General features: G+C 39.4%; 1 protein-coding gene across 1 annotated transcript in view; it reads left to right on the top strand.

The window, feature by feature from the left end:
• Positions 1-19,362, top strand: part of LOC139711700 (dual specificity tyrosine-phosphorylation-regulated kinase 1B-like) — a 100,510-nt gene that overhangs the window by 59,674 nt on the left and 21,474 nt on the right. Inside the window, exons 3-5 of the mRNA XM_071623591.1 lie at positions 6,003-6,148; positions 8,454-8,615; positions 14,054-14,242. Of these exons, the coding sequence (XP_071479692.1) occupies positions 6,003-6,148; positions 8,454-8,615; positions 14,054-14,242 (497 nt within the window). The remainder of the gene's footprint in view (positions 1-6,002; positions 6,149-8,453; positions 8,616-14,053; positions 14,243-19,362) is intronic.

Here is a 19,362-nt window from a genome sequence, read left to right as displayed (position 1 = left end):
TGTGTGTTGGTTTGTGTCCCATTTTCTTGACCTGCATTTTGAGAAATTTGGGTCATGAGAGCCTATATTTTATCTTACACCATCAATATCAAGTACATTTACTGATATGGATGATTATCAAAACCAAACACAGACAAAAAAAAAAATAATAATGAAAAAATACTTCTAAACTCAAGCTGACGTTTCAAAGACAGAAAACAGAAAAACTTTGAAACTCGAAAGTCAACAGCTGCTCGAGTCAGACTCATGTCTCGCTAGTTGTTTGGCAAGAGGGCCCCATATGTAAAGTTTGAGATGGGCAGAGAGATGATAGCAGTGGAAATTGGGACATGTGTTTTATGATATCGTATGTCACTGACACAAAAACATGTGTTGCTTTGGCCAAAAGTGTTACTGTAGTGTTGTTTTTGATTTGCCCCACTTTCTTTTTTCAATATTTGACCTCCTGCTGACAACTATTTCACATATTTTGTCGTATATCAAACACATCAAAGTACAGTCGCTGTGTAGATAGTGCTTTGAAGTCATATACAAAATAAGACAAAGATGTAAGTGATACATGATCAGACTCATTCCCTTGGTGGAATCTGGCTTGTTAGGGCAAACTATTCAACAGATGTAATAATATTTTTGGCCTAGAAAGTTACTTGCACTCAGGACTGATAATCACTGACAGAAACACAACCAGCAGAACCTTTACTTATTTATCGCTGAAAATGAGAAAGTCGGTCATGTTATGGCTATTGTTTATTTGTCTAAAATCTATTTTTTTAAAATTTCTTAAGCGTAAAGAGAGTAGAAAGCATTGTGTTTTCAAAATCTGTTGGAGGATTTAAAAGAAGAAGAAGAAGAAGAGTTTTTGTTTTGAAGACACCCTCCTATATCCATCTCCAAGGGAAACTGGGAATCTACAGTGTACATGATTGAAAGCAAGACCTCGCAAAACTTGCTCCTTCCAGAAAGGTAGAAACTGCCTCCCTACCCAATACACTATACATCTGATTTAAAGGAGAACACACACACAGCAGTGCCAGCGTCCAAGTCACCTTAATCCCCCGTTCCAATTTCAGTGTCAACACACTTTTCTCGCACTTTCCAAATCCGACAGCTCGGTCCTCGTAACCAAAGGCTCTCGTGTCTGTCGTTCCTGCGTCCCCTTTCCCTAGTCGTGCCCCCAGCCGAAAAATTGAACCTTCTCCCGACCCTACTCCTTGGGTCGCCCTCTTCAGTTCAGCTGCCTGCGTTCATGGCCAAAGATAGATTGTTGTTGGAAACAAACATCAGGGCATTTAATACAAAAGATCTTTTCCTACTTGCCCCATATGAGCATCTGGACAAGGAATAAACTTTTGATTGTAAAAGTGCTTGTCAATATCACTTGCCCAACAGTGGATTGTAGTTGCCTTGGGACAAGCAGGCAGGCAAGTTGGTTGACATAAAGCCTTGTACATACTACTAGAATATGATTGGATCTTCCTTCATTCAAGTTTGGAGCTGCCTCGTTTTCCTCCTGCACATGTCATAGTGTGAATTCCACCAGTTCTACAAATTTGAAGTCAGCACATTCCACATATATTATAGCAAAATTTCTTTGATATGTGTGCATTCACTTTCCATGAGCCCTGTCAGAGTTGAAATAGGCCTACTGATATGAAGTATAGATTTATAAAGCTTGATGGAAGAACTTGCCTCCACTCTTCAGAGAGGGTCGTATGTGAAGTTCTCTTTCTATAGTTAATCTCTGCCACCTCTGTAGCCAGACCATTGCTTGAAAATGACCTCGTCCCAGTTTTCCATTAACCCTCATAGCAAATCAATCTCTTCTTCCATCTGTCCCCACCCCCCTTCTTCCCCATTCTGTCTCACAATCCCCTCTTCTCCCTTCTAGCACACCCCTCGGTCTTCCCCCTTCTATCTTTCCCCTTTTTCTTCCCCCTCTCCCTCCCCCTCTCCCTCGTCAGCGAACGGGGTGTGAAGGAGGAAGACTATTACCTCAAAAGAGTCCTGGAAATATCCCCTCACACCTTCTTCTTTCAAAGAAGGGCTTGTCCAGGAGAAGAAGTAGGTCAGGTCAGGTTGGGTTTTCATTAGTAGCAACTTCACGTGCAAGAAAGGGGGGAAAAGAGAAAAAATAGAGAGAGAGAATATGATGGGGGGGGGGGGTGAGAAGAGGAGTGAAATGACGGTCAAATATGTTTTTCTCCAGCCCCTTTTCGTAACAGCTCGCCCCCCCCCCCCCCCCCCCCCTCCAAGCTTGCCCTCTGAAGTCTGAAATGTTTGTGTGGGCATCAAGGGTCCAATCTGTGTAGCGTTTCAAAAGAAGGGCAAGGACTATTAACTTATAAAGGGGGGAGGGTGTGGGGGTGGAGGATTGCTCATGCATTGTAAAGTTGACATTAATCATGCCTTTTTATGCCACAATTCTCTAAGAAATATTTATGCATTAAGCTGATAAGTTGGTGGTCAGACATATAATCACTAAAAAAGATAATTTCCAGAGTTGCGTTCCTTGAATGCTCTTGTTTTGCTCATGACGGACGGTCTTCCCCTTATGATACAGCATTAAAAAAGACTACATTTGATGATTACCTGTGTACCAGCATAAAGAAAGGTTGATAGATGTAATGTTCCTCCGTCTCCCTGTCACATGGGCGGACTCAAATAATACTCAATCACACTCGTGCCATTCACTTTAATGTACAATTTAATATAAGCATTTGTGGAATATTTACAGGACTGAAATCCAGGAGTTGTGACCAACAAAAAATGCAAAATCAAAATTCGGAGTGAGATAAATTAAATTACAATACTCTTATATTCGACAACCATGTGAACGGGACCCTGCCTTGGTCCGGTTCCGCCTGTAATTTTGGCTTAACACTTGTTCAGAATAATTATAACAGCTTCACTATCACTTTGTTATCCCTGACAATCTACTATCGGCTATCAAGCGCAACACTATTTGGTTCACACCACCGTAGTGCTGATCCTGAGATGACCAGCCTGCACGCACGACGGTTTACCGCGGTTAAAGCACTTGTCTTCAATTACACTGCTTCCGTTTACATCCGGGTTCTGTGCTAACCCGCAATTATCATGAAGTGTATAAATACCAATCTTCGAATTATGTGCACATTATTTTCATCTTTTTACCAATTTAACATGACCTTCATCTCTCTACTTCAGCGACACTTCCACGTCATAACCAATCGTATCTACCGGGTGTCATGCACCCGCCAGGTTCATCGCTCACCTGCGTTGTCCACAGAGTCACCTTAATTGTCAAACTATTCGCTTCCAGAACATAACTGATTCGTAGGTGGAGCGCCCTTGTATGCGAGGTTGCTGTTCCAGCTCCAAAGTCTCACGAGGGACCCGCGTTCCGTATTCTTTGGTGTCCAAAGTCCTCCCTAGCGAGGGGCGGACACAGTCGCTCTGCTGCGAATGCGTCGGCCTGGGAGTAGGCTCGTCCTCGGCCTCGGCGCCATCAATGACCGGTGTAATATAACCAAAATGCCTCTTCTTCTTGGCTACTGGGAGGCTGCAAAGGCTGTTGGAATACGCCTTCTGGCAGCAAACAAAATCTGAACTCTAATCAGCCAGTATACAGGCTGACGGTAACGTGGACGGACGGCTCCTGGCCGCAAACGAAATTGGGCTTAGACACAAAATTATCTTGCCAACTGGCGCCTGGGTGTGGCAGGTTGGTTTTCTGCCATCACGGAGCTAACTCAATGTTCTCTCGGTGAAATCAAAATGGTGTCTGCCCCGAAAAGATCCAACTTTACTGTTAAATTGCTACTCGACTACGACACTCCTTTTCGAGGCATTTGGAATATTTGATGCAACTAAAAGGACTTGAACGAAAACACCTATACAGCACTCTCCCGGAACTGGAGCTATTTCCTGTCTTTTCTTTCTACATTAATTGACATGCAAAAATAAATGAACTCCTCGCGGTCATCGATGGCGCGACTTCTAAAACATTCACCTGTCCTAGCACTTTCTCTCTCTCACTCTCGCTTTCTTTCTCGCTCACTCACTCGCACTTTTTGTCTCGTTATCCCTACACGTAAACATGTTTGTCTAGTTGAATGACCGATAGGTGATGTACATGAAACAACCTGGAAATGCATTTTTAATGTGACACTCCCTCAACGTGAAGCATCTGTCATCCATTTTGAGACTGCCTACTCAGATTGTTGTCATCAAGTAGGCGTTCAATACATACTATTCTACTTGTATTCCGTCCATTGTCATTGGAAGATGTATTGCATACATGACTTTTACACATTCAACACTTCTGATGGCACTAAGGCAGGATGCCGGAGCTTTTTATCTGGAGAACTAGTAGAGACAAATGGTAAAGCATATTATGCTCTTTAGTTTCTGTTATTTGTGCATCAGTTGGGCATTTTGAAACGCTTTTATTCTACTAACCATCGACAAGGGCACACTGTGCATCCCCATGAGACAGAAGGTTTGAAACCTCCGCCAAACATTGTCCAAGGTTTCTGCATCGTCTCCTTTTATTTTCGCCTTGTCAATAGACCTGTTCAGTTTGGGTGCTGTTTAAATGCCAATATTTAGTTCAGCCATATTGGGGGGGGGGGGGGGGGGAATCAGTGTGCCTAATCATAGTTGATTTATGCACTGACATAGCAATGCACTTGCCTCGTTGCATAACCCGTCGAATCTTCTTTCCTTTGTATTTTCGAAAAACCTCTTGTTATGGCAGCGCAAGTTGGAGTGTTTTAAAAGCGAATAGGTCTATAGTCGGCAGCGCTGTTGAGAGAAGGAGCTGCTGGGATGAGCTGGAGGGGTTGCCGCGCCAACGAGTTGTGTCATCTCTCTTCCGGGAGGCAGTGACTTTTTGCTCTGTTCTCGGCAGCCCTCCTTCCACCCCTGTATTGATTTGGCTTAATGCGACGAAAGGTCCGCAAACCGGGTCAAACAATCCTTTCCCTCATCACGGGCGCATTGTCCTCTTCTTGTCCTGCCGACCGGAGACCACTATCCTCCGTCGTGTCTTCACAGACTGTAGTCCATTTAGTAGTGGATGCCCTAATTGCACACTTTGGCTTGATACATTTTGATTATTAGATTTTCAAGGGGGTAAAAAAAAGGGTCAAGGGCCAATGTATAGTGGAGATGAACTCCCCATGTCATGTCAAATTCTGAGGTGCCCAGATGAATCTTATTGTAGCTGTAAAAGCTAGTTTCATTTCCCTTCTGCAAAGAAAATGCCTGTATACGTCATTTTTGTATATCATGTTTTCCCCTTTCAGCTGTAATCCAATTGATTTTTGTTCTTTAGGTGATCCGAGTTACCTCTCGGATCGTTGTTTTATTTTTTATTTTTTCAAAAATTAGAACATACTGTATACGCTGTTATTTTCGTGTATAGATATTTTCGCCAATGATGAGGTCATAGACATTTTGGCGAGATGTTGTTTTTTCGGGAATCGACGCCGATGCTTATATTAATGCTCTGGGAACAAAGCGCATGAGGACATTTTCGCATGTTGTTAAATTGGCGATCCAATTGTGATTCGCGAAATTAGCGAAAATTAAACCCTCGCGAAAATAACAGCTTATACAGTATCTGAATCAATGTCTCTTGTATAATCTCATTGTACTACATCCTGAGCACAAACACTGCTTTGTTGTTTATTTTACTGTTGCAATGTCAGTCATTGATGCTGAGTACGGGTCTTCATCCTCATCTTGATGAGGCAGATTTCAAAACTTCAACCTGATGTATATGGATTCATCCTTGAAGCTTTACACAAGATGGGCAACTAGCCACCCAGGCTATTGTTACATCAGAGCCTCAGTTGCGTTGAGGAGATTGCCTGGCTAATCGCACATAAATGTGTAGTACTATGGTAAAAACTGTAACAACAAAAATGTGTACAACTTTGCAATTCTTCCCATTGAAAGTAGGCCTTTCAAGTAAAAGTTCTCTCTTTTTCTCCCCCTCTTTCTCTTCCGGTATTCAGGACGCAGCGCCAGGCGCCATTTTGGCCCCGTGCAGGGTGATGGTGATGATGCGCATTGTCTGAGGGAGCGGATGAACGGCGACATGTCGGTAGCCTGCTCCAGTCAGCCACTCAACGGACAGCCACCCAACCACCCACCATCACAGGTCAGGGCGCCGTCGCCTGCCCTCCTTTTACAATGATCCCTGTAAAACCAGAAAGTTTTCGCATGCACAAAACTAACACAATATTTGCGAGGATTTCAATTTTGATTTTGTTACATACAATGTTATGTAGCTGAGAGATAAATAGAAGCGACATGTGCAAAGTTATACAATCGAAAATACTTTCATGAGGTTTATTGATACACATTAAGTTTATATGTTATATTACTACATGAAAAAAAAAAAGATCAAAACAAATTTGTGAAGCATTTTTTTTTTAAATCATAAGTTCATTTTATGTTTATTTCATGTGAAAAGAAGGTACTCCTTCATTTGTACTATTTGTTATGACATTTGATCTATATTTGATAAACCCAATAAGCTACTTTGCACAGTCAATACAAAGATCAATGTCCCATCCAGTTTAATATGCAAGATTCTAAACACAGTCATAAGAAGAAATAATTTGATATGCTCATTAAAATATTGATACCCTATAAATATCCAATCATGTTGTGAGATATGATTTGTAGAACGTGACAACTTGAAACATCCTGTCAGACGGAGGGATGTCACATGTGTCTTATATCAGATATCAATGACAGTTTCAAGGAACAAGATGCTTGTGCTATATTAGAACCATTTTGATTGCTTGCTGTGGATGAAAGCTAGGTCAGTAACATTCTTATAATCTTTACAAAAGTGACATTCTTATAATCTTTACAAAAGTGACATTCTTATAATCTTTACAAAAGTGACATTCTTATAATCTTTACAAAAGTGACATTCTTATAATCTTTACAAAAGTGAAAATCCACTCAATATCCAAGTCAGTCTTTAGTAGATGGAGGAAATCCATACATACAGATTGTGCAGAGGTTTCTTTGAGGTCAGTGACCCCAAAATGGAAACTTTGCACGGTGATGACGTCACTGACATGAATTCTCTGTCAATGTCACATTGATTTGATTTTTTTTAATATTTTGATTTTATTTCTGAATTTCTTTTTCATACGTAAATGAAATACAAAGTCAATTGAAAAAACTAAAATTTAGCACAATATGATTTGAATAATATGACAGTTATAAGCAAATAAATGATTAATTTAAATATCCAACATTGGAATGATACACATGTTTATTTTTCTTGTCTGTGCCATACTGATACAAAAGCTTTTTCTTTCCTTTTGTATTTTCAAAAAAGAGGTCTTTTTGGTGTATCAGACAGTGCCGTTTGGAAGGATTTACTTGTACAGTATACCTTTTTGTGGCCAGTCTGACAGAAATAGGGCAAACACTGCAAAGAACTGTACTAAACTCATTGAGGATGTGCTGATTTTGCTACAGCACGCAATTCCCATAGACACCTGCCCGTGTCTTATTGGGACTCGTCCTCAACGGGTTAATGAAGTGATGTCAGAGAACAGTGCCTACACCTTTAATCCCTCCCACTCTATCTCCCCGTGTTGTCATCCCCGTTCATTCCCCGTTTCCAGTAAAAGGTCAATGGACTGAGAATTGAAACCGGCGCAGTAATGACGTCATGGAAATGATTTCTCACCCCACCCCACCCCCAACGGTGAAATGTGATAGATAGCCTGTGCTGAGGAGCACGCATGTTTCAATCTTTGTCAAATATGGTGGAACGAGGATCATAGAAACAGCATGATTCTCAAAAGTATGGCCTCGCATGCTTGAAGTTGACATGAATTGATCAAGCCTTATCAAATGGATAAGATTGTTAGACTCTTATTAAAGTAGGGCAGTTACTAGCGTTTGGAAATTTCAAAGTTTCATGAAGTCTCATGAAAAGAAAGAAGACCTATTCGGTGCAACCACATCTATGCAAATTAAGCAAGGTGATGACATTGCCTTACATCCTCCCATTGGTTGAATACATATTTTTGAGTTATTTAAGTTGGGTTTATAACTCCACAACCTTGTCCCCCTGAGGAGGGTGTTGGCTGTCTTTGTCTTGAGAAACCCTTAAACTTCTCAAGTCTCATTTTGGTACCTTAATACTTCTCGTGCATAATCTATCAAAATGGGAAAGAACACGCGGACATAGTAGAAGAGAATAGGAGGGATTCACCCATTGAGAAGGAGATACGAGTATACTCCTGCAGGCGTCTATGAGAAGTGCGTGTTGTAGCAAAATCAAACCGTCCTCCATGGGTTAAAGATGTAGGCACTGTTCCATGACACCATTTTATCAGAGTACAGTTGCGCATAACTCATTATATGAGTTGAATCTAATTTATAAATTCAAACGTTCCGTTCTCTCGATCCCCTGATGTTCGGTCCAGCAGGATACCCCGAACACGTTGCAGCGAGAGCCGATCTTGCAGCAGCAGGCCGAGGAGATGGCTGCGATGCAGAGCCGCATCCCGCACACCTTCCGGGACGCGGGCCAGGCCCCGCTGCGCAAGCTCAGCATCGACCTCATCAAGACGTACAAGCACATCAACGAGGTGCGTATCAGTGTTGAGGAGCTCCATCTAGAGTCTCCAAGTATTTAATTTTTTTAAGGGGGGGGGGGGGGTGAAATTAGTAGAAACTTCTGTTATTTTTTTTTCTCCTCATGATCAGATGGAAGAGGAGACCATTTTGTTAAGTAAGAGAGATCTTTATACCGAGCATGTCACAATCTGGAAAGTCATCAGAAAGCTCGACTTTCTTGCACATTATTTTAGTGCAATGATTACCATGGTCCCACGTGCCCATTTCCATGTTCTGTTTCCTCTAGTGCCAGTGTGCGAACCTTGAGCATGTGTGCATTTTCGGCGGAGAGATTTATGTCTGTGTGTTCGTTGTGTGTGTGTCTGTGTGTCTGTGTGTATGTGAGAGAGAAAGTCGTAAAGCACTCTTAAAAAAAAAAAAGCACAGTGGATTTTTCCCTGCATGAAACTTTGCAAATTTCGTGAGGAGCCCAGACTGGCGGAAGTAGAATACATGCAGATGGTTTTTGTTTCCACAATGCATTGAATGCCAGTGACAATTTGCGATTTCAAGTTTCATTGCGCGAAAAAAGACCGTCGGCTCCCAGTTGCAATTATTGTTTCATGCTGGGTATGTTTCTGGTCTTTACAGTACATAATATGCTAGATTGTAAAGGGAGGGTCGGTTCTTCAAACCGTCCAAACCTGACAGTGAAGTCGCAGTTACACGTCATACTCTCCACATTTTGAGATGTAACATGTGTCGGATCATACCTTTCTTCACCTCTAACAATTTGAAGAATAAAACACAAACTCACACACACACAGACGCACACAAACAGACCCAAATAAAAGTGTTGCCATATACTCTTGACACCTCGTGGTTCATCGTAAACTGCTGAAAATACACCTTTCATTTCACCTGGGAGGAGAACAAATTACCCCTGCGTTGTAAATGCCACATTATCGCCATAAAAATGAGCGTCAGGGAGTAAGTGAAATAGATGTGTTGCCAGTTTCGTCAAGCAGAGTTAATAATTTATTTATTTATCTTTTTTTTTTTCATTATGACAGATCTCAAATATGATATGTTGTGCACGATGGCCACTGTCTGCGAAATAGTCAGAGTTGTATGTAACCTCTCTCCACGGTGCTATCAGTTATAAAACTAAATGTTTCCTGCGGCGGAATCTTACAGCTTTAGAGCTGGGAGAATTCGAAAGCAATATTTTTGTTTTACCTTCTTCTGTTTCCTCTTTTTCTTTCTCGGCTCTCTCCCCTTTAAAGTACCTTATACACAATTCTCAATTTATGATAACGCAGAGACGAATTTATTATTCCTTTTGACCGGACCTAGTGGAGCTTGTATTTTTAAAGAACATTTATTTTATCTTATTTTGTTTTATTTCATTTTTTGTAAAGTCCCAATTGATTTCTCGATGAAATCCTGTGATAAATAACTCTTGAACTCTGAGGCCTGAATTGAAAATGACATGGTGACTGTGTTCTGCACTCAAGATTTAACTAGTCGCATACTATTGATACTTTAATTACTTTCGGCTCCTCACAGTACAAATGCAATACAAGCTCATGAGAGATTATGCGTAGCTTACCCATTCCTACCCCCTACCCCAGCCCAACGGTTTCGTTAACTGCAGACGTCTACCGCGCTTAACAACCCTCATTTTGCTTTTGGGACAAATTTATGAGGGGGTTCTCCAACACAAACATGGCATCGAATAAACCTGTCGGGAGGGGTTATTCGGTGTATTTTGTGGATATATGACATTTTGATGGGAACAACAACGGCTGCTCGTTGCTCACCCCAACAAAAATGTCGCATTCTGAGCATCATTTGGAAAGCTGTTCAGTAATGATTAATTGTAGCCAACCCTCCATCTAAGTTATGGCGTGAATGATTTGTTGATGTTGTAATAGATTTCTGTTTTGTTTTGTTTTGTTTTGTTTTGTTTTGTTGAGGTAGTGTTTTGCTACATAAAACACACTGCAATGCACATTTATGCAGCTGTAATGCTTAGAATTCTCTGAATACCAGACCCGATTGTCTTTCTCGTATAAATTCTTGGCTGAATGACTCTGAGCTGGTCTTCAAACAAGATTATGTACATTTTTGCCAGGTCAGTCCTTTGTAGTTTATTTTGTTACTTTTCTTGTAAATGAACTGTCAAAACTATTTTCTCCAAATTCCAGACCATTGTTTTGCTGAGTGACCTCAATTGCATAAGCATTTTCCTCCTTTTAGTTGTTGTTGTTGAAACAAGAGTTTGTTTACTTCTTTTGTTCTTTTTGTTTGTAGTAAAAGGCATTGATTTGAGATACCCCTGCCACACTGTAAATTTACATCATACCTGGCTGTAATAGCTGGTATGACTCATCTACGTGCAATTTCATGTCAGACATTGGGACATTTCTTCTTGGTTTTGTTATGGTTTTTTTTTTCTCATGTTTCTCTTGTCCAGCTTCTTGTTTCTTTGTGTATGTATGTATGTGTGTGTGTGTGTGTGTGTGTGTGTGTGTGTGTGTGTGTGCTTTATTTGATAATCAGGTTTGATTAAGGAAATAACCTTGAAATAAGTACCCAATCACTGTGTGAGATATCAATGGTTTTGTGCGATTACAGTACCGCCCTTTTGCAAAGAGGGATCAAGTATCATGTATTGGTGTGAATGAAGACTGTGTGTGCGAATAACATGTTCGTAATAGTCTACACACCAGCTCCATAATGAATGCTGATTTCTATTTGTAGAGTTGTAAATGATCTCTACAGCAGGCATGTATGTATAGAAAGTAACATTTCCAAGTATTCTTCCTTGATTTCTAAATTGATTTGTCGCAAACTCCAGGCTACAGGGCAATTCTGCGGTAACGGAATTACAAATCAGAGAATTTTGGCTCATATTCTTTCCCCCTGTACACTGGATAGATTACTTTGCCTTCTCTTGATATCTTTAAAAGATGCAGAGTTACTCACACTATCAGCCCAAATGCAAATTTGTTAAATGTTCTCACTTGGTTGGTTACAAAGGAGGTCTATGTGTGATGGTAACGGAATTACCAGAAAATTGAGTCACAACTTCAACCTTGACTTTGGGAGTAGTTTCTCTGAAATCTATAACACATACACTATAGGTTGTTGTCTGATTTCATCATTGATTGTGTCAACTTCAATTTAGTTGGGTTATTTTCCAAATATTTCATCACATTTTTTTAGTAGCAGGCTTTTTCCCTGTAAAGTCAGTGGTAACGGAATTACACAAATGGTAACGGAATTACGCCTTCTGAAATACACTGGAAAAAATAAAAATTCTTGGTACTCATGTATTCTGAAATGTTTTGATAAAGATTGTTTATGCCTTCAAACTAAAATATAACCACTAAATAAGTACTCTCTAGCCTTAAAACTTAAAATTGCTACAAGTTTATATGTGCCAAATGAGTTTCTCTATATCAAAAAACATAACATTTTCATGCTAATGACTGTGATTTTAAGTTGTAACTATGTCAGTCAAGATCTTGTAAGTACCACATCCATCAAGATTTGTCTATTTTCAAGTTAAGAATTTACACTCTGTAGGAAAATTACATCTAAGACACATGGTAACGGAATTACGCTACAATAGCCCTACACAAATACAATTCTATAAATCATGTAAACAATACTCAAGTTTTCTTGTATTTATTTTGTTGAATCATGCAAGACACCTTTCTCTGTTTTCTTGTTCCTAAATATGCCATTATTGATAATATGTGTGAATTACTTACAACTGATGTACCTACATACAGTTTTAAATGTTATGTGCACATGCACGAGAAAAGAATAAAAAACTGTCCGGATTGACATTGAATTTAAATCTAAATCATAAAATGCCAATTTACAGTGCAAGAGCACAGTGTGCACACCCATCATTGAACACAATGTTTGATATTGAGTATGAACACAAAGGATGCTTGAAACTTTTGATTTGTTAAGGGAAAAAATGCAGTTGTGTTTCAATGACAAACATAACAAATTACAATTCAATCATAAATTGAAAAAAAAGTTTACTTTCTGCACCAGTGCTCAATCATTAGTATTTATACGTTGTTGCTTTCCTCACTAAAAGTGACATTGTACTAATGGCTGAAGTTGCCTCCTGGTATACAATGTAGTGTATGCTTTGATAATAACTTCACAATATAAGTCCTACTTAAGCCTACAGAAAATAAAATGAACTAAACTAAAATGAAATAGAATACAGTAAATTAACTTTTAAACAAAATACAACTTTTTGAACCATTAGAGTAAGTCCACCAAATTCTTTAAATTCATCTTTACAGTTGAGAGGGCCTCTTATCCATCTGCAGCTCACTGAGTTAGAGCCAGATATTTCAACCTGTGAACAATATTAGTATTTACTTGTGACTCCACATATTTTCCAAATGACATCTTCAGAAATATGACAGTGATTTGATCATTGACTGTTTTCATGACTTGGCCTATAAATTTCCTACTAGTTTCCTGTCTCTGTCTTTCTTCTTGACTTTGGCAATGTTCCCTCTTAAGGGCTTTTTGTACACTTGCAAATTTTTACTTCGTCCCGTACCAACGGTGGGGCTAATGGGGGGGGGGGGGGGGGGCTTAGCGTGTGAATATTTGTAGAGCATGCATGTTTGTGTACACCTGTGTGTGTGATGGCGTGTGTGCTTGTGTGTTGTGTGTTGTGTGTGTTTATGTGACATGACATCCTTGATTGAGTCGACGTTCCAGACATTTTAGATCAAGGCTTGGACGGCATAAATAGAATCTTAATGTTACCTCTCCTGTAGCCTGACGTCCTGATTATGGTGGAACAGAGTTACACATCGTATAGTGACATCAGCTTTAAATATGATGGATGGGGTAGTAATCTTTATCCACAAAGCCACCATACATTGTAGCTCCTGATAATAGAATGCTGTAAAAAACATGCAGTGGGCCTCATTTCATCAAAAAGTTTGCTGTGATAGCAAGTCTCGCTACATTAAAAAGTGACATGGTAATGACAAGAATGCTTCATCCTAATTGGTTGCTGCCATGGGAAGTTGCTACTCTAGTACGAGTTGCTATGGTAACGTCTTTTATGAAATGGGGACCCTGATTTCGGGTGGGGGGGGGGGGGAGGGTGGCGGGTATTTTTTTCTGACAAATTTGCTCTCGGCCAGTCAGATGCAAGGATTTCAGGAGCTTATAACAGTTTGTCGGAAAAAAAATATCTAACCAAAAGCGTTATGCGGTGCCCCATTTATTCATGTTTTTATTCATTTCTTTATTTTATCCATTCTAGATTATTGTTTATTTATTTGTTTGTTTATTTATGTATGTATGTATTTATTTATTTATTTATTGATTTATTTTATTTTTTTATTATTTTTTTTTTAGGGGAAAACAGAGCAAAAAACTGACCCACTTTGATCATTGTATTCCCAAACAGGTGTACTATGCCAAGAAGAAGCGGCGAGCTCTACCAGCCCAGGGGGATGACACCAGCCACAAGAAGGAGAAGCGGCTCTACAATGACGGCTACGACGACGACAACTACGACTACATCATCAAGAACGGGGAGAAGTGGAACGACCGCTACGAGATCGACTCGCTCATCGGCAAGGGGTCCTTTGGACAGGTGAGTACAGAGTTTGTCGGACTCCCGCCTCGCCCCCCCCCCCCCTTCCATTTGCTGGAGTAAAATGCAATGCGTGTTAAGAGGCAGTTTTGGAATGCGTAAGGGATTACATACAGGCGATATAAACTGGACCGAAGTGAAGAGCTACGCTATCTCGCCATGGATGTCAGGATGAGAACTTCACCTTTCAGATCCTACCTGCACTTTATGCACTACACCATGGTCTTAATGTAAGAAATACTGACACAAACACTGACACAAACACAAAACACCAACACACAACACAGAACACAGACACACATACAGGCACAATCGGTGTATGGTATACAACGTAGGTGCAGCATAGCCTGCAAGTTGAAAGAACATTTCCTCCACTGATTTAATAGGAACAGACCTGGTCTAAATTTTGCAGACTGACACATGCAGTTCATGTCATCCATGGTTGCTAATCTATCTCTGGTAAAAACGCAAGCTGCAATGTGTACACTTGTACATGCCATGGAATAATTTTCAAACTCAAATTTGATTAGCAATTTCAGCTGGTGAAAAATATCTTCAATGATATCCTGTACACTTCTATGTAAGAAAACTGCTACACAAAAGTTAGTTTGTGTAGCAGCGGTGTAAAAATGCATAGCAAATTGCGATGCGATACCAGGAAAATTATTCCCTGCATGCACATTCTTTGTTTCTTTGATAGCATAGATGTGTATGGACACTTGTTGGATTAAGAAATTAAGGGGATTGTATTGATGACAGTTTTGGTGTGTGCATACATTTGAGTTTTTGGTTCATAATTCAAAACATTGATGAATAAAAATGCAAGAATGTTTTTTTTTTACAGCGTCAAATTATAGTTTGCCTCACATGCTGTGTTTGTCTTTTCTGAGGATTAATGGCTGTGTCTTCATACGTGCTGGGAGTGAGTAGTGACCGACGAGGCTTTTCCTTGGGATTAGTTTGTCATCTTCGCACTCTTCCGTCGCTTCTGGGCTCAGTATTTGGTATCATTTCAAAATAAGATGTCACAACCCAGACTCACAAGGCCGGCAACTCTGGGTTGACTGTCCCCTCAGAGGTCTTGCAAAGTCAGATTGCGGGTCAACGTGCCAATTAGCAGCACTTCGGTCAAGGCGGTAAAAGCCAATATGTGGGACTATGGACAGTAGGCAACACTGTCCTTGGATTGCCTGTGTCAACAGACAGACAATGTGTTTGTTAGGGAGGGGTCTGATGTTTCCTTTATCTTTCTTTTTTCTGTGAAAGTTCAGGATTTGTCAGATACTAGAGAGGTTGTACCGTATGAAACATAATTTCCAGGCACTTCTGTCGCATAATAAGGACTCATTTCAGCGTGAGATCGACACTGTTATATGATGGACTCACTGTAATAAGGAGTGGCAAACCAACATTAAATGACTTACACATTGTCAAAGTCAGTTGTTTCAAGTTTACAGACTTGTTAAAAGTGTAATAGGTTTATGCCTTCATTATCTTCACTTGGTTAGATTTTCCTTCGTTTTGCAATGTTTTGTTTTGTTTTGTTTTGTTTTTTGAGGACATTGTTTGGTGGAACACAGCGTCATTCCACCTATAACACTGCATTTTAAAGAAAAAGAAAGCTTTAGGAAGAATATGAGGCTGGAGAATGCTTCGTTGCCACGTTATCGATGCAAATGAACGAGCTTTCAACCCTATTAACGTCATGCGAGCGTGGTCTCGCCAAATGAAGTGGAAAATTGGGAAATTCCAGGTTTTCAGGCAGATATTAAAGGATGACGCTTGTAAGGAAGTGTGGAGGAGGGGGAGGGGTTTGGAGAGAAGTGATTTTACCATCAATCAAGAGAGGTTTAGAAGAAAGAAGGGCACTTCTTCACAGAGTTGAACTATTTAAAGGGGCGATTATGTATGAATACAGAGACGGTGTTTCCAGACTAGCGTCTGGGCTCCATTTCATAGACAGTTGCTATGGTAACAGCTCTTGCTGCAATGGCAAGTGCCATGGTAACGATAAGAATCCTCCTTCCTGATTGGCTGTCGCTACAAGAAGCGTACATTCAAAAGCAGGGATTGCTATCTTTGATTTGAAATGAGACCACAGCGTTACAAATTTGTTTGACTTCTTGCCTAAGGGCAAGTCCAAGATAAGGTCCCCTCCGAAGGCAAAATTTCATCTTTGCTCAACATTGATGTGTTTGGTATCATTTTGAAGCTTATGAGTTGAAGTTTTGATTTCCATGGAGGAAAAAATGATATTATGTAAGTTTATGCAAATTTCAAGGGCTTCATTTGCATAAATGTGAAACACAGCGTTACGTATGGGACATTTATAAAAATTCATATTAATTCAAAGGAAAGCAAATGATATTTGATTAATATGTGGACATAAGAAGTTCATCAAATAGTTTAACTTGGTATAAAAATTTAGGGATTATGCAAATGATTATGCAAATTAGCTCGTGTCTTATCATGAGATGTCCCATACGTAACAAATTGAGGTCATTTTTTTAGGTTTTCTCTGAAATTGCTATGGATATTTTAATGCCCTTTTGGAAAGTTCTAATTTATTGTTTAGAGAAACTAAATACCATAGAAAAAAGAAAAAAACAGTAAAAGAAATATATTCTATTAGGCATTAAAATAATGTTACGTATGGGACAAATGCGTTACGTATGGGACATCCTCATACATATTGCATGTGAATGCATGTAGCTAGCTGGGAAGGTCTCTCAGTACACAAATGGTCAATCATCCTGAAGAAAGCATCCCAACATTGTAGCTACTTTTTGAGTTTTAGACACTTGAAACAATGCATGTACTTGACTGAACAATTTTCAGAAAGGGGGAGGGGAAAATGGCAAAATACACAATGAAAAATCAGCATTAAAGGGATGGTATAGTTTTTGTAGAAATGGGGATTCAGTTTTAAACATTTAATGAGATGATTGGAAACCAATTATATGAATTACTAAAGAGCATACAATCCTAAGACTAGAGGAATTCAAAGTTTATGTGATGGAGATCCAATTTGAAGTGGTTGTATTATATATACAAAAAATATATATATATAAAGTAAAATGATTCCTTTTTATTGCAAGTGATACACAAATTGTCCTTATTCAGTTTCAATAGTAGCCAAGACAAAATTCATGGGTATACATGCAGAGGTGTGACACGAATCAATGACCTGACTGCTAGACAGACATCATATATCTACTCAATCACTGGGGTTCCACGCAGCAGGTATTGCTTATTTATTAAAATTAATATTTCTTGTGTCAAGTCATTTTTTGTTGAAACTAAATGGCACACTGCCCTTCATCAATGGAAGTACACACTTTAAACTATTCAATTTTTCAGTAGTAACTATCCTGATAAAAATAGGGCATACATACTCAGGTTAGTCATAAAAAATATAGAATATGATTAAATATGATTATGATGATTTGTAAATATACGGGGAATATTGTTCCCTTGTCAATCTGGAACAGCATTTGAGTAATTTCAACTGATTCTACCTCAATAATTATGCACAATTTTGTTTATGGGTATTTTGCAAAATTATTTTGCAAAATACCCATATAAACTTGGTTCTCCACACACTAAACGAATGGGGGACAAAGGGCATGCATACTCAGGTTGGTCATAAAAATATAAAAATATGATTGAATATGATTATGATGGTGAATATTCAGGGAATAATGTTTCCTTGACAATCTGGATCAGTATTTGAGTAGTTTCAACTGATTTTACTACAATAATTATGCAAAATACCCATAAACATGGTTCTTCACACACTAAATGAATGGGGGACAAACTGTCCCATACGTAACTGTCCCATACGTAACACGTCATGTCTGTCTTTAATTAGAACCTGTAATTAGAGCTTTTTGTCTAATGACATGAAACTTACCTGTGATAATCTTGAGTGTTGTGACTTTCATCACAGTGAGTTACAAGTTATAGAATGAAATACTTTCAGAGAGTTTTGAGGTTGAAAAAAATGTTCAAAAAAACAAAAGTTTTCTGGTCCCATACGTAATGGCACATATTTTCTCTTCTAGAATATAATTGTCAAGGTCATTTTTCTCAATTTTTTACATGTTTATACTTCTCCTAGATATCAATCACCATGATGAAGTTCAATATGATCAAAGGCCATTAACACTATTTTTCAGGTCATAAAAGTCTCTGAATGTCCCATACGTAACGCGCGCATTATCTTGGACTTGCCCCTAACGTAACCCAGAATCTTGTCGGGTGAGCTCAAATGTGAGGGTACTTTCACTCCATTCTATGTGTGCGTCACTCATCCTTTTTGCTGATTTTTTTTTTTTTGGGGGGGGGGGGGGTGGTGAAGATGTTCGTTGCAGTGTGCTGTGCAATACAGATCTGCCAAGTCACCCTGATTCTGCAGTAGAGTTCTTGATAACTTTTAATTTTTCTTCAATGTGAGGATAAGAGAAGATAAAAATCTCCCTCATCTGTTTCTTGTTCGTGTCTACCGAGATGCATGTTCTTTATTATTCTATTCTTTGTGTAGTTAGATTGATAGGGAGATGAATAGATAAATACGTATGTGGGCAGATACATGAAGAGATGTAGCTAGAGATAGATATTTATAGAATGACATTTCCGTTTCTTTTGTGCAGGAAGCAGAGATTCCATTCACTTTCGCAATCAGCACAAATGACACGTCTTGGGACTCTTTTTTTTTTTTTGGGGGGGGGGGGGCAATTCACAATGCCCGGAAGTAATGGATGGCTCAGACAACGATAGCCTCATGATTAGTCGCCAGCGAGTGGGACTTATTGCTCTTTAACATAGAATGCCGCTAGGTGTGAAGTCAGACAGCTAATCAGGCATTCTTTTGTTTTAATTTTGGACGTTTTTTTTTTTTTTGTGGGTATGTGTGTTTCCATGGAGATGTGATGGTCGACTGAATCTTGTCATCACAGAAAATTGAGGAATGTGAAGTGTAGCGATTCCTTCTGATCTTCTCATGAATAGAGTTGTAGGTACTCCCCACTGACATTTTCGATATGGGCTGGGGGGTAGAATCTTGGGTTTGGCCAGACCTGACCTTGCCTTGTTTCAAGGCTTTGTTTTCTTTTTAATGC

This window comes from Diadema antillarum, unplaced genomic scaffold, assembly GCF_040938485.1.
Source record: "Diadema antillarum isolate AM-2024a unplaced genomic scaffold, OU_Dant_1.0 scf00000004, whole genome shotgun sequence".
Lineage (NCBI taxonomy): Eukaryota > Metazoa > Echinodermata > Echinoidea > Diadematoida > Diadematidae > Diadema > Diadema antillarum.
This window is presented reverse-complemented; position numbering and strand designations above follow the sequence as displayed.